The 15,716-nt window shown below is 49.2% G+C and overlaps 1 protein-coding gene across 7 annotated transcripts in view; it reads right to left on the bottom strand.

Annotated features, from left to right (window-relative positions):
- ATXN7L1 (ataxin 7 like 1) overlaps positions 1-15,716 on the bottom strand; it is a 247,649-nt gene that overhangs the window by 157,326 nt on the left and 74,607 nt on the right. For 6 of the 7 annotated variants that reach the window (XM_047841233.1, XM_047841239.1, XM_047841267.1 and 3 more), the window contains exon 3: positions 4,235-4,339. The exons of the other annotated variant lie outside the window; for it this stretch is intronic. In XM_047841233.1, coding sequence (XP_047697189.1) covers positions 4,235-4,339 — 105 coding nt within the window. The remainder of the gene's footprint in view (positions 1-4,234; positions 4,340-15,716) is intronic. 7 annotated transcript variants of the gene reach the window in all.

Raw genomic sequence — 15,716 nt, 5'->3', positions numbered from 1 at the left:
TGTAAACCATATCTATAAAGCCAGACCCTTGGGACTCCTGGAAATGTAATCATCTCCAGGCTGACAATTCTTGTCTTCAAGAGTATATGAAGCTGAAGATGAATCACAGGCCAGCAACTGTAGGCTGACCTCAGCGTGCACGCCCCCAGAGACGGGGCAAGACATGAAGACAGGACGCATCTGACCGAATCGGTTTTCCCATTTTTCATAAGAAACATTCAACTTAATAAGAAATAGCCATACTTTATTGACGATAATAGCTCCCCTTTCTTTGTTTCCTTCCCATGTGCCAGAAAACTCTACTATATCTCTGTTCCTCATGGTAACTCTGCGAGGCAGGAACTGTCACCTTCATTTTAGAGGAAAATGATGCTCAGAAAGGTCATGCAATTAGCCCAAGGTTACACAGAGAGTAAATGTTAGTCAAGATTCTAACCCGGGTCTGTTTGACTACAAAATTCATGATTTTTCCACTATGGCTTTCAATGTTTCACATTACCATCAACCTTCAAAGTCCCCCAGAGCCAAATGCCTAAATACACGTGTGTATTTTTTCAATTTCACTTAAATACCCAGGGCACTGAGACCTTGCATATTGCCATTCACCCATCTCCCTGTATATGCCAGGATCCATAAAACCCAGGAGCTGAATCACACGTACTGAGAATGAGTAAGTTTCTAAGAGAACATATCGTCCAGTCCTGTGTCATTTAAAACGTGACAAGTCCAGGGTCTCAGGGCCAGGCAGGGCTGAACTGGGCTTTGTTCCCGGGCATACTGGCCCCAGGGTTATGTCTCTCCCTGCACCATAGCTCTGCTTCCTGGGGTCAGGCCGGTGATGATGAACTCATTTCTGGGGGCTGGCTGGGAACACAAGGCTAAAAATGCATGTCCCTGGTCCTGGAAGGATCCGAGAAGCCAGCAGATGTGCTGACACAGTCCACAGATAACTGAAGTGCACGGCAGAAGGTGAGACGTGGCACAGGACAACAGAAGTCTATGGATACTAAGAGGGATGAATCATGTCCAACTGGGGGCAATGGGGAACAAGGCCATGCAGGAAGAGGGAGGAAATGAACCCGGGCTCTGGGTGTATTTGCAAACCAGTTATTGTGCACCAGTGACTCCGTGAGGCAGACAAGGTGGAAAGACAGAGGCAACCTGCCCAAGGTCACACAGTTAACGTGAATTGCTTTGTCTGCCTCCCACCCCACGTCCTCTCCATCACAACAAACTGCAAAGGCTGTTCTATGGAAGCCCTGGCAGGTTGGGAGTCAGGAGAGGCCGGGTAGGTGGGGTTTGAGCCCCTATATAAAGTTCAACCCCAGTGGTCTGCTTTGCATATATATTTATAGATCAGGGGTTCTTTATGAGATTCCTTTTGGGAAAAAAAAAAAAAGCTCTGCTGCTAATAAAATAGAGTTTGAAGACCCGTACTCTCATGTACCACGTGGTGATTGAATGGGGTGGGTCTTGGAGGGGGCAGGGCAGGGAGGGCATGCAGACAGGCAGTGAGGGCTGCAGGCTAAGCCAGCAGACTATGTACTTCCCTCCCTCTGGAGTGATGCTGCCTGCATTCCTAATCAGGCTCTACACCTGCCTAGCTCTGAGACCTCAGGCAGGGTGCTCCTGAGCCTTGGCATCCTCACGTTCGAAACAGGGATCATACTGTTACCTCTTCGTAGGGCCGTTGAGAGGATTACATACTCAAAGATAGGGAAAGTGCACAGCACAGTACCTGGCATTTAGCACAGTGTCATTCTTATTAACTTGTTGAAGAGAGCAAGGCTAGTCATAGGAGATAAAACAGCACGAAAAGAAATATCATTAAAGCATAGAAAGAATTCTCAGGGAAACTAAGAAATCCTCACTGCCCCCAAAGAATTGCTGTGGTTCTGAGCTCTGCCTTGCATTCTCTTGGTCGTGATAAATATTGGCTGTGAATCAACAGGACACACACCTGAAAGACAAGGGAGGTTTTGGGGCCTCCATCTGCTGAGTTGTGGTTGTGTTCCCATCACTACTTATCAGCTGGTTCAGCAAGAAGCCCAATGGAGTCTGGGCTTCGAGTGATGGGGTCAGTCACCCCAAACCCCCAGACTAATTGTCACTGCTTAGAGGAAATAGCCACGAAACTGTTGGCCATCCCCCTAAGCTCGACTTGGCTCCTTAACCCAAAGGCCTAGCACAGAGGGAGGCATGTGGGTCAGCAGAGCCAAGCCCTAGAGGCTGCCTTCACTGGCTAGTTGAGGCCTTCCTTGCCTTGGGCAGAATTCTGCAGGGCATAGTGGGGTCCGAGGTCCCTTTCTGGTTCCTTCCATCAGAGACTCTGCCAGTGGATTAAGTTCCCAGGGAAGGTTTTGATGGCTTATGGGATTTTCGTCTGTCTTGTTCGCAGGCATATCCCAGTGCCCACAACAGCAGCACATCCCTGTGAATGAAGGAATGCCCATCACATTCGGGGTGATCTAGCCTCTGCATCATCCGTCATGAGACCAACAGAAGCAATCGGCCACACAGATTCCACGGTGATTCACTGAGCCACTAGCTGTGTGGGATCTTCCTGCCGCTGCTCTGCTTTCGATTCCCCCACCTGTCACCTTAGCTGGTGGCACCACCTCTCGGTCTCTGACAGTTTCCTGTCGGAAAGGTTTGACCTTTTCTCTCTCTTCTTGGAGGAAGGGAGGGTCATTTGCTACAGAGCACTGAGCAAGAAGGTCAGCTCGTGCCGAGCACACAACTTGCTCCTTTCATGCTCACTCAGCCAGAAATGAAAATGTTAGAGTTAGAAGCACCCGTGGAAATCACTCCTCATGGAAGAGAAGAGGAAAGCCAAGCCCCAAGACCTTCAGCAAGTAGCTCAAGCTCACAGAGCTGGCTGCAGGCACGTCAGGAGACTTGGCCTCTGAAAACAGAGCTTTCTGTATGGCACTTTAAGTAGGGGACTCTCTCTGCCTTGTGTAGGTAAGAAAGTCTTGCAGAGGGCCCCTAAATCCTGGATTCTCTTTGTGTATTAACAACAGAAAATATGGCCACTATATATACACACACACACTGATAGATTATATGTATTTAGACATGTATATATCATATACATGTATACATATTCATAGATGATATTGGAATACATAAAAGCTATTCTAAAGGCCCAAATACATTTACTGAAGAGCTCAGACAAGCAACTCCCTTTATTTTAAACCTACTTATTACAGAATAGTGATAACTGAAGGGGTGGGGGAAAGTCAGAAATTCTGAGTGTGAGAAACGGGGAGACATCTCATTTACAAAAGCATGCTCAATAGTATTACTGCTTTGATTTTTTTTTTTTTTTTTTTTTTTTTTTTTTTTTTTTTAGGCACAACATGTAACCGTGCTTTGAGATGTAACAGTAAAAGAGGGCACTGCGACATTACGTTCATCAAAAGGGAGTCTGGCTTAAATAAAAAGATTGGGAAATAACCGTTCTGGAATTCACAACATATCACAGCTTTGGAAATCATCTGGTCCAACGTCCCATGTAAATTAAAGATAAGGAAACTTCCATCCAGAGAGGTTAAGTAACTGCCTGCCTAAGGTCATCAGCTGCTTGTGCGTTCCTGACAGGGTGGGCAGGCGGACTTTCTCTGCTGTAGGCACCCGCATGGAAGGGGGTCTAGGGTTCACTGCTGACCTACTGAAGGGAATTTGTGAGACCAAGGATGTAACGATACAGAGGGAAAGCAGGTTCCCACACACAAACAGTGAGCATTCTTGGAGAAAGAGAAACTAAACCTGAGGCTTTAAGTACCAGGCGTTTATTTCCCTGGGGCAGGGCCCCGACAGCCCCACACTGGGCTGCCCTCGGCTCCAGCCCCTCCTCATGTGAACCCGGGGAGACCCGGTCTGGCCCTCTCTGCCAGTGGGACACGGTGTCAGGCTGCAGGAGCAATTCCTCAAGGCCCTGCTCCTCCCTTCCTTTGGTCGCCTTCGGAGGCCACCGAAAGGCTGGGCGGATGGCTCCCGCGGGCTTCCATTTCCCTAAACGGGTTGCAGGGTTTCTCTCACTTGGTCTGACAGGCCTGAGCGTTTCCGAAGAAGGACGGCGGCTCCTAAGACAGCTCCCCTGTGAGCAGAGGCAGGGCCGCAGGAAGAGCCTACCCGGCGCCCCGGCCTAAAGCAGACACGGGGCCAACCCCGCGTGGGAGCCGCAGGGGCGCGGCCGCGAACGCGTCGCGGGGCGCGGGGGTCCACTTACCGCAGTGCGCCTGGAAAACCTGCGGCTTGACGGCCTGATTGCAGGCGCCGCACACTACGAGATAGAAGTCGTCATGTGCTGGATAATGGCCAAATAAGTGCATATCTGTGGGGGAAATGAAAACAGGGTTTTTTTGAAAAAGCAATTAAGTCTCAGAGGGTGCACAGTTTCCTCTTGCAATTTCCTCCGGGGCAGCTTTTCAAAGGAGACGCGCAGCAAGGCGATGATCTTTACGGAAGGGAACGGGGTTAGTCCTGACGCAGCTCCCGGCACCCGCAGGAGCTGCCGCCTCGCGGACTCCCTGCTCATCGTAGCCCGGGGGTCGGACCGCGATAACCCCACGTGTTAGAGGTGCTGCGAGGCTGCGAGTCCCATCTGCGGGGGGTGTTACCTTGTCCTGACACAGGGGCCAAGTGTTAGCCGGCCCCCGATGGGGCGCTAGTTATTTTAGGATGGAGGGATCCCCCAGATCCATTCCTGCTGAAGCAGAGGTCACTTGGGTGAGGTGCCTGTTTCCCCATCACCTTTGACCCCAAGGCAAAAGGAAGCCTGAAAACAAGGGCCATCATTAACTGTTACTCATCTGACAGATATCTACCAAAGGCCTACGTGTGCCAGGCACTGTGCCACGGGCGTGGGTAGTTGATGAACACCAATGAGCCCTGCTCTCCTGGAGCTTATGTGGCAGAAGAGAGAAATGTAAAGCAGATAATCACACGAGCCATCATTTGGTTATAACTGAGGGACTAAGATGTAGGGAGGAGTCCCATGAGAGCATGGGGGCCCAACCTGGCCAGAGGCATTGCAGAGGCTTCCCTGAGGAGGTGGGGGGGGGGTATTTTGGCTGAGAGCTCAGGTTGGGAGTAAACAAAGGGCCAGAGGAGGGGGGGGGGGCGGGGGTAAAGTCCCGGTCAGTCAAAGCAGGAAGTTCTGTGTGTCTAAGGAGCCTCTCAGCTGAACAGGAGGACAAGGGCGAGAGCCCAGAAGCTGTAAGCCTTATGGACCAAGTAAGGGTTTTGAACCTGATTTTAAAAACAAGGGAAGCTGAGGCGCCTGACTGGCTCAGTCAGTTAAGTGTCAGATTTCAGCTCAGGTCATAATCTCATGGTTGGTGGGTTTGAGCCCCACATCAGGCTCTGTGCTGACAGTTCAGAGCCTGGAGCCTCCTTCAGAGTCTGTGTGTGTGTCTCTCTCTCTGCTCCTCCCCTGCTCATCCTGTTTCTCTCTCTCTCAAAAAATAAACATAAAAAAAAAAAAAAACAAATGAGGGAAGCTACTGAAGGTTTTTTTAATTATGTTTTTTAATGTTTATTTATTTTTGAGAGAGAGAAAGAGAGAGAGAGACAGAGTGTGAGTGGGGAGGGGCAGACAGAGAGAAACACACACACAGAATCCAAAGCAGGTACCAGGCTCCAAGCTGTCAGCACAGAGCCCAATGTGGGGCTTGAACTCATGGACTATGAGATCATGACCTGAGCTGAAGTCAGATGCTTAACTGAGCCACCCAGGCACCCCATGAGGGTTTCTTTCTTCTTTCTTTCTTTCTTTCTTTCTTTCTTTCTTTCTTTCTTTCTCTTTCTTTCCTTTCTTCTTTCTTTCTCTCTCTCTCTCTCTCTCTCTCTCTCTCTGTCTTTCTTTCTCAGAGAGAGAGAGAGAGAGAGAGGGAGAAAAAGCTCGAGCAGGGAATGGGCAAAGAGAGAGACAGAGAATCCCAAGCAGGCTTCAGGCTTCATGCTCAGCATGAAGCCTGACATGGGGCTTGATCCCACAACCCTGGGAGCATGACCTGAGTTGTGACCTGAAATCAAGAGCTGGATGCTTAACTGAATTGAGCCACCCAAGCGCCCCAGCCACTGAAGGTTTTTTTAAGCAAAAAAGTGACACAATCCGCTATTCAGTGTTGAAAAATCAGTTATGTGGCCTAAGAGACATGAACGTGTATGACCACACAAAAACTTGTACACATATGTTCATAGTAGCATTATTCATTAACAGCCCCAAAGTGGAAATGACCCAGATATCCATCAACTGGTGAATAGATAAACAAAATTTATTATAACCAGGTAATGGAATACTATTCAGCCACGAAAAGAAACAGAATACTGACACCTGTACAACATAGATGAACCCTGAAGACGTTATATTGAGTGAAAGAAGCCAGACACAATGGCCATATATTGTATGGTTCCATTTGTCCAGATCAGGGAAATTTATCGGAGACAACAATTAGATTTGTGCCTGCCTTGGGCTGGGGTGCCTGGAGGAGGCTGGGGGGTGCTGCTAAGGGATGCAGGGCTTCCTTTCGGGGTGACAAAAATGTTCTAATATTGACAGTGGTGATGGTTGTACAATCTTGTGAATGCACTACAAAGCACTGCCTTGTAGACTTTGAATGGGTAAATTGTGCAGTATGTGAATAAAAGTCCAAAAAGAAAAAAATGAAAGAAAGTTAGTTAGTTAGGTTCTGCGGAAACATGGTCACATCTCTTCGTGTACCACAGGGTGCAAAGAGAGCCCTGGGGGCACCTGGGCTTGCCTCTTCTTAGCCCACCAGATCTAGAATCGTTGTAGAATCACAGAGCAGGAGGCTCAGAACCACTGACACGGTTGACGGAGGAATGAAGAGACTGTGTACACACGAGTATGCTTTCTGTCACAAACCTCCTGAACTTCCTCTCCCCACATGCCCAAAGCCCTCATTTTCTAGATTCCACCTAGGTCTTTAACACAGAATGGGCAAATGCACAATGGTGCCCCCAGCTGCAGAGCTGGGTCACTGGGAAGAGTCGGGTTCCTCCTGATGTGGGGACGGCTCATTTATAACCCAGCAAATGCCTCCACAGAGGCACCCTCAGCTCTGTGTTCTCAGAACAGCCCTGCAGCTCAGAGAGCAGTGGAATCCACACATTTGTCACTCGGCAAGGAGCGGAGTCCCGCACTGCCCTGGAGGAGGCGTATGGCTGCAAGGGGGACACCGGCTCTTGCCGCAGGTGCCTGAGGGCCCACTTGCCTCCACCGCAGGGACGGGGTGGGGCTGGGGACGCAGGCCTCTGAACTTCTCACTTGTCGGTGGCCCTGGGCGTGGCCTGCTATTTCCTCTCTCCAGAACTTGCCTCTGTTTCCACTTCTGACTAAGACTTGTTACCAGAGGGGAACGTTATTAGTCAGTGCCTGGTGGGCGGGAGGCCTGTGGAAAGAGAGGCAGAGAGAGAACCCAGCTGTGACAGGAGTCCCGAAGTGTGAGGAGGCCCGTGCTGGACCCGCCCAATGTGTCCGGGGCCCCTGGTTCAGGCACCACAGGGTGGAGAGGACAGCTGTTGGTCTTTTGCTGTTGATACCACTCCGTAGTATAGGTTATTTATTTTTATAATATAGGTCCTTTTTTATAAAAAAAATAACAGAAGTGATCCATCGATCTATGTCTTTGAAGATACATTTGAAAAATGCAAAAAAACTAGAAGACATTGAAAAAATCACTAGCAACTTTTATAAACACTGTGCATCTCATTTAGATTTAGTTACATTTTATGTCCAGGTACACGTGAAACCAGGAGCTGGAGAGGGCTGAGACTTATTTATTCAACAAGCATTTACTGACGTGCCTTATATCCTGTGTGCAAGAGATCAGGCTATAAAGGAGCAGCAGAAACTTATTAATTAAAGAAACCAGGGGCGCCTGGGTAGCTCAGTCAGTTAAGCATCCGACTCTTGATTTCGGCTCAGGTCATGATCTCAGGGTTCATGAATTTGAGCCCTCCATCAGACTCTGCCCTGACAGCTCAGAGCCTGCTTGGGATTCTCTCTCTCTACCCCTCTCTCTGCTCCTCCCCCGATCATGCTTTCTCTCAAAATAAGTAAGTAAACTAAAAAAAAAAAAAAAAAAATACATTCTTTAAAAAAAAAAACAAGCATTAACAAAAATTTCTTGAGTGCCTACTCTGTGCGGGAAGCTGTGCTGAGTCCGGCAGGCCCAGATCGCAGGCGTGGGGAGTTGTGCCTCTGCACCTGCTGACCCGGCCGAGGCCTGTCAGGACTCCTACTTCTTCCGTAATCCTTCAGAGATCTGCAGAACCCCCACCTCCCTGCCCCACCCAGGTACACACACTCCTCTCAGGTCATGAGTTAGGCTAGCCAGAGACTGGCTGGCCGTGTGTGTGTGTGTGTGTGTGTGTGTGTGTGCATGCACGCACTCCCCTCCAGGCCCTCCGCTCCACTGAGAGCCTTCTTGGTTTCCTCTAGGGTGGTTTCAACCTTGCACGTGTCTGCTGAGAGCGTGTCTCCCGTGGAAAGTGAGGGTGTCTCCCCTGCTAGCCTGCCTGATTATTCCTCAGTCAGCTGACCTTAGAATCTCCTCTACAGGCCCAGGTTCTGAGAGCCTGGCGGGTGGGGAGCAAGATAAGGGCACTCGGCCTCTCGGAAGACCATCCCCTCACGTGGCCAGGTGATGGCGGGTCATGCGCTGTTTGCTTGGGGATGGAGGAGGAAGGACAGGCGGAACTGAAAGCTCTTATACCCGGCACATGTTAGGTATTCTATTCATCAATCCCCATCTCTTTCGATTTACTGCCCAAAGACATTCTGTGCACAGTTTAAAATAACGGCAGTGTGTGCTGAGGTGGGCTTACAGCATGTCTCTCCCCAACTCATTCCGTGGTGTCAGGGCGATAGCTTGAAATCAGCCATCGTGGGAGTATTTACACCCTGGAAAGGGGCAAAGACTACAAATAGGGTCTGGTCTTCTCTTCTGGAGAGAAGCACCAGAATAAAGATGAGAAAAGAGGGAAAAGTGAAACCACCTGCAACAAGACCACCCACCACTGCTGATGTGTTAATATGGGTCCTTCTAGACCTTCTGATGTGGTAACATTATCTTAGTTAATCCTCATAATTAATCTAGAAAGTTGCCATCATCTCCATTTCCCAGGCAAGGAAACAAAGATAATTTGGTTGAGATCCCAGGGCGTGATTTGTAAGTGCAGATGAGATGCTGGGACTCTGACTCTAAAGGGCAAGGCTCCCTCCTCAGCAAAAGGCTGCTTTTTTCATTAATAGAGCAAAGTCCCATTTCACAGATGCAGAAACCAGTTTGGAAGGGTTGCCTGGATGACTAATAGGCTGTCCCAAGGCTTGGAGGAGGTCACTGGCATGAGTGCAGGCCTGGGCTCAGAAGGAGGGATTAGAGTACAGTGCTCCTTGCTGGGCAACCTCCGGGAAGGTGCCCAACCTTTCTCAGTGACAGTTTCCTCATCCATAAAATGAGGCTTACAGTTCATGGGGTTGCTGTGATGGCTCGTAAAAGCCTGTGTTTTCTTCCACCAGGGATTCGGGAGAGAGTGTGGAGAACCAAGGTCATCTCTCCCATCTTTCAGAACTAACTAGCTCTCTCTCCAGTGGGACAGTCTTTGCTCCAGGCAACACATCCTTTGCCTCTCCCTTATGACCACTCACAGCAGACTTCCTGGGAAGCCTGGAGGTCCCTCTGATCCGCAGAACTTGAATGTGCGTGTGGACCGAGGAAGGCTGGAAGCTTTCGGGAAGGCTCTCTCTCTGGCTGTGGCTGGATTCCAGGAAAACATGTTACCAAAATGATGAGACTTTGTCCAGTTTCAAACACAGTTCAACCATCTCACAAACACAGAAAGGCCAACTTCTCCATTTCCCCCCATTTTGCTCCTGCAAATAGATCAACTGTAGGTCAGATAGGGAGCTACCACCACCACGACACTCACAGAGATGACCTTAAGTCATACTCCTGGCCTGAAAACATGTGAGGAGGGAGCAAGCTTCATTAACTCCATTTTGCAGATGGGAGAAACAGAGGTACACTTACTTCTAGGTATTTTTTTGGTTTTTGACCTCAGCCCACTATATAACTTATCTATCTATCTATCTATCTATCTATCTAACTTATCTAACTTATCTAACTTATCTATCTATCTATCTATCATCTATCTATCCATCCACTTACCTACCTATCCATCCATCCATCCATCCATCCATCCACCCAACCATCCATCCATCTATCCACATAACCAACCATCTATCTATCCATCCATCTTCTCTCATTGGGACATGTACATTACACTCTGATATGTTCTGTTCTACTCATTTCTTTTGGTTTTACTCTATTCTAGTTCATTTAAAAATTAAAAAAAATTTTTTTTTGGGAGAGAGCGCGAGCGGGGGAGGAGAAGAGAGAGAGAGGGAGACAGAATCCAAAACAGGCTCTAGGCTCTGAGGATGTGGGGGCTCAAACTCACAAACTGTGACATCATGACCTGAGTCAAAGTCGGACACTTAACTGACGGAGCCACCCAGGTGCCCCGTATTCTAGTTCATTTAAAAAATGCTGAGTTTTCAAAATTTCAGGACTCTTTCATAGGTCACAACTCAAAGTCTGAAAAACATTTCTCAAGGCAGTCCAGTGAGTCAGGGTCTGAGCCGGTTCTCGGTGGTCACCTGGGAATCTGAAGCCTGAACTGAATCATTAGCGCCAATTTGATGCCGGAGCCCCCCCGAACAGCTCACAGGAGTTGACTGCATCCTCCTAGTTCAGCACTCAGTGAGGCATATTGGTAGGTTAAATCACAACGGTGGGAATATTCACACCGTGTGAGTCAGTGTCCACTATAACCTCTCGGAGGACTGTTGTTTGAACATCTGCCAGCATACCACTGACCTGCACCCATTGTGGCATCACCCTTCCCTGCATCAATTTCCCTAATTACAAAAATGGAGAAAATGATATTCATCATCTACCACAGTGGGATACAGAAAGTCTTTTGTCAACTTGGGAGGAAAGCATCATATTAATATAAAATTACAGTTGGGGTACTGATTATTAGCCCAAGAACTTATGCACAACAGAGCCAGGTAAACGTGTTGATTGCTTTCTGTATCATCAGATCAGCACATCGAGCTAGAACTTGCCCACGGTCTGGTGCAGAGAAGGGGGTGGGGGTTGGTGGTGTGGGGGTAGCGGGGAGTAGAGAATTAAGTTACTGGAGTTCTTCCCAATGTCTGTCAACTTATTAAAGGTTGTTCACAGAGGTTACTCACAGATCAGGCTCATGGTATTAACCTTATGCTGTTTATAAATTTATCACACACAGGCTAGTCTCGGTGCCCCTATTTGAAAGCAGGCACTTCTTGTCTTACCTCTGCTAAAATTCTCATTTGTGGCAGAGTCGACTGTCAATTGCATTCATGTTATCAACGGAGGCTGGAATACTCAGCATGCTTTTGGACAGTCCCCGAGGTTCCCACAGCCTCACCTTCCCTAAATGCACCCCACCCCCAGACAGCAGAGGAGGGAGGAAGGGGACAGAGCTCAGCTGTGATGGAAGGAGAGACAAAGTTCAGGACAGCAGAATGGTTTCTATGAAAGTGAAACAGTAACTCTGATGTCCTGGTGTGGTTGGTTAACTGTCTCTTAAGTCAATACTAAAATGAAATTGGCCGGATGGGAGTAGCATTTTATTCAAGATATACAGTTTTTTTCAAAAAACTTTTTTTTTTTTAATTTATTTTTGAGAGCAAGAAAGTGCAAGTGGTGGAGGGGCAGGGAGAGAGGGGACAGAGGATCCGAAGCGAGCTATGAGCTGACAGCGGAGAGCCCGACGCGGGGCTCAAACTCACAAACTGTGAGGTCATGACCTGAGCCAAAGTCAAAGTCCGATGCTCAACTGACTGAACCACACAGGCGCCCCATCAAGACACACAGCTTTTTGAGGGGAACAGTTTTGACACGCAAAGCCATGTGTCTATATGAACTTTTGCTGCATCCAGTCTTCACGTTCGGAAAATGGCTGCAGTTAAGGAAAAGGCAGGGTGACATCTCCAATCCCCTGTTTGTACAGGATATGTTTCTAAGATGGGAAGACGGCTGGTTTGGTAGATTTGGATCAAACTAGAGGCTGTGCGCCTTTGAATTTGCCCCTGGACACCTTCCAGAGCCTGAAACTCTGACATTATGAAGCAACAACTGGTGAGAGCTCAGAAGATGAAAAAGTTAAGAAGGCGTGAGTAAGGGCTGATGCCTTCCCTCTGCAAGTGGGATGTAGAGCGGAGCGGAGCGCAGGCTGAACAGGGAAGCTGCAAGAATCAGGCTGGCTTTGAAGGCAGGGGAACAGCTTATCAGCAATCCGTGATACCTATGCTGTCGATAGAAAATCCCACAGCAGGGGAATGGGAAGACAGCAAAACAGACAACTTTGAATTTCAGTTTCCTGAAAAAAAAAAAAGCCCCAGAAAATGTCCTTCAGTTTCCCCAGAAGTCTTGTCCAGGGTTGGGAAATCACCCCACTGTCTATCGGAATTACAAAAATGTCAAGGGAGCAATCCCTATGATACTCTTAGTATAACAACAGTTTCATATAATTTAGAAATTATGCTTCCCTTTTAACTCACTCCAAAAAACGACTGGTAGTGAAAAACACTGAGATTGTATTTATGTAAAACACCAAGCCCTTTCCAGGAAGGTGAACGTGAGCCCTGCCTGAAAGGGGAGCCTCTGCCTGTGGGAGATAACAGGACACACAGACCTCGGTAGGAGCTGATGGTGTGACAAGCCTGTGACGGGCGATGGCTGGAGAGCCAGGTGCCACTGGACTTCCTTGGAAAACTGTCAAAAAGATGAGCGGGCGGCTGGCGGTGGCTGTGATCTGTGGGTTTCCACTTACATAAACTCAAACTGGGGAAATGACGGGGGAGAACAGTCACTGTGGTTCAAAGACACACATGACTGCCTCCAAGCAGATTCAGATCAGGACACAGAAAGGCACCTACAAGAACGACGCGTGCCACCTTGGGAGGGGCACTTCTCACACCGGGAGAGGCTGGTCCTGAGAGCTTTCCTCTCCCCCATTAATCTTAATATGCTCATTACACAGTTTTTATTAATTCGTCTTTTCTCTCTGCCGGTGGAGTTTTGAGCTGCATTTTAATCACTCGTGTCAAATGGAAAGCTTGAGGGGATATAAAAAACGTTTCTCCTTTGCTCTGACAGCATGATTCTATTTGTTCCCCAACTCCAAAATCTCCTTAAATTCAGAGATCAAAACAGCGTGGGGTCTTCAAAGCAATGACCTCAGACCCAATACCTCCCACTTTCCCAGGCAGAATGTTGTTGAATTCCCCTCTAGGAAAATGCAAAAAAAAAAACAAAACAAAAAAAAAGCGGTCACTCTCCATCTTTCACATCTCTGCAAACCCAGGGCCTGACTGTGAGGGCTTCAAAAACAATGAAATCTGGAAATGGCAACGGCAACAGGAGGACCAGAAAGCAAGCAGCAGTGGTGAGCTCCGCGGCGTCAATGAGGGCAGGCGGGCATGTGCGGGCGGCAGGCACAGAGCCTTTCTTCTCGGACAGACCGGGACTAAGGGGGCCCCCGGCCTCTTCTTGCTGCAGCTGGGCCGGAAGGAGCCCCCCTGCAAGGCTGCAGCCGGGAGCCAGGCCTGGTAGCAGGAGGATGCTCCCGTGTTAGGCTGTGTGAACCGACCCCACCCCAACCAACCCACAAGCCCAGCCAACCAACACAGCCACGGCCATGGCCACATGAGACGGTCTAATCCCTGCCTCCTCAGAAGGCCTTTACACACAAGCATTCACGCTGTGTGGAGGCCGGGGCAGGGGGGGTTGCTCCCTGGGCAGACTCTCCTATGGCTTGTCCTCAGACCCAGAACTCCCGTCCTGTAGCACAAGGAAGGAAGGGTGATGGGATGGCAGCTGGACCCAGGAGGTGACTGTACTCCAGGGTTTAGAACAAAACCTGTGAGACGTGGGCCTGGTAAAACGCGTCGCTCCAGAGCTGGGCCCCAGAGTCAGGAGGCCTCAAGTTCAAATCCTGACTCTGCCATTTGGCATGACAACCCCCTCTAAACTGTTTCCCCATCTGGAGCTAAAGGACTTATTTGTGAAGGGCACACCGTAAGGATATAAAAGAAATAATATTATTACCTATGGCCTTCTTCCTGTCTCTCCACTTCCCCAGTCCCCTCCTCCGGGAAGCCTTCTCCGCCTCACCCAGAGGCGAGGCAGAGTCCACCAACCTCCCTCCTGGTGTGTGCCCTCCACGATGTGACCACAGCTCCCAGGCTGTACCAGGGCACTTGGTTTACACCTCTCTCTCCAGACTGGGATCTCCTTGAGGACAGGACTTGCGACTCAGTGCCCTTTATATGTCCCCAGCCTACCAGTCTGGCACATTAGGTAGCTGCTTAATAAATGTCAATTAGTTAATGAGGCTGGAGGTTCCAAGAAGTTGATTTACTTTTTGTGCTCCTTAATTTTCTCTTCCCTCAAAGGGGGAAGTTGTACATGGTAACAAACTGCCCCAATACTCATGCTGCTATCTACAATTATGAGGTCAATAACTATGTCTATTTGTTTGTTCTTAGAGCTCCTTGGGAGATAAGTCCGGGCTGTCTGACTTTAGGGAGGAGGCAAGGGCCACACAGGCCATCGTAGTGAAGAAGTGGTTACTTCTTGTCCCCTCCCCCCTTCACCCCCAACCCCCGTGCCCGACTCAGGAAGGCTGGGCCCTTCCTCATCTGGCAAACATGGCTATTCCCCATCCCACTCCCAGTGATGGCCCCCTCAGAACCAGTATTCGGGGTGCGCTTAGGGGTGTTTTCTGGATGCTCCCCCTGGTCTCATTTTCCATTTCCTCATGCTGGGGCAGTCAGGTGTCTTGTACATCAAGACAGTGATCCAGGGCCCGGAAGATCAAGACTTCCCTCAGTCCTTCTGGCGTCAGCTCTGTCCTGTCTGACGCTGGACCAACACAGCAGCCAGGCTCAGCCCAGGGCACACTGAGCAACCTGAGCCCAACCAGGCAGAGGATCTACCAGTCAGCAGTGACCCTGGTAGCTAAGAAAAGCGTTTTGCAAAGGGCTCCCCTTTGCTTATGTGTGGCTTAAGCTGCGATGCCAACAATATGTCCCTAAAAATGTTCCCAGGGATATAAACCCAGTCCTGACTCCCTTTCCAGCAGCTGCAGGGACACCCGGGCTCCTTCCCATCCAGTCACACACAGCCTTGTCCACCATTCCATCCAGGTCAGCCGGTGGCTTCTGGCCCCTCAGGACAGCTGAAGAACATATAACCCCACTTTGGCTGGTTGTGGAGTCCTGATAAGGGTCCTAGCTAAAGCTTCGCTTATAGCAAGCTTGGGTTCAGGGATCAGCTACATGGACAGGACAGCCTCCAACCCCCCTCACCACGTCAGCCTAAGTGCCCTGGGCCCAGGGAGAGAAAAGTTCTGTGGAGAGGACAAGGGTGGGTGTAGCATGTTCAACCAAAGGCCTATTATGTAAAAATTGTATAGTTCACTATGACTCAACTAGAGAGAGAAGCATCAACCTATTGGGGGAAATTCTAGTCCCTTCCTCTGGCTTTAGGTGAGTAGAGGGGCCTATGAATGCTGTGGAATATGGCTGAAAGTTGTCACCAGCCTCCCTTCCCTCTCAGGTGCTCCCACCT

The sequence above is a fragment of the Prionailurus viverrinus genome, chromosome A2 (genome assembly GCF_022837055.1).
Source record: "Prionailurus viverrinus isolate Anna chromosome A2, UM_Priviv_1.0, whole genome shotgun sequence".
NCBI lineage: Eukaryota > Metazoa > Chordata > Mammalia > Carnivora > Felidae > Prionailurus > Prionailurus viverrinus.
The sequence above is the reverse complement of the archived record's forward strand: the minus strand, read 5'-3'. Positions and strand labels throughout refer to the sequence as shown.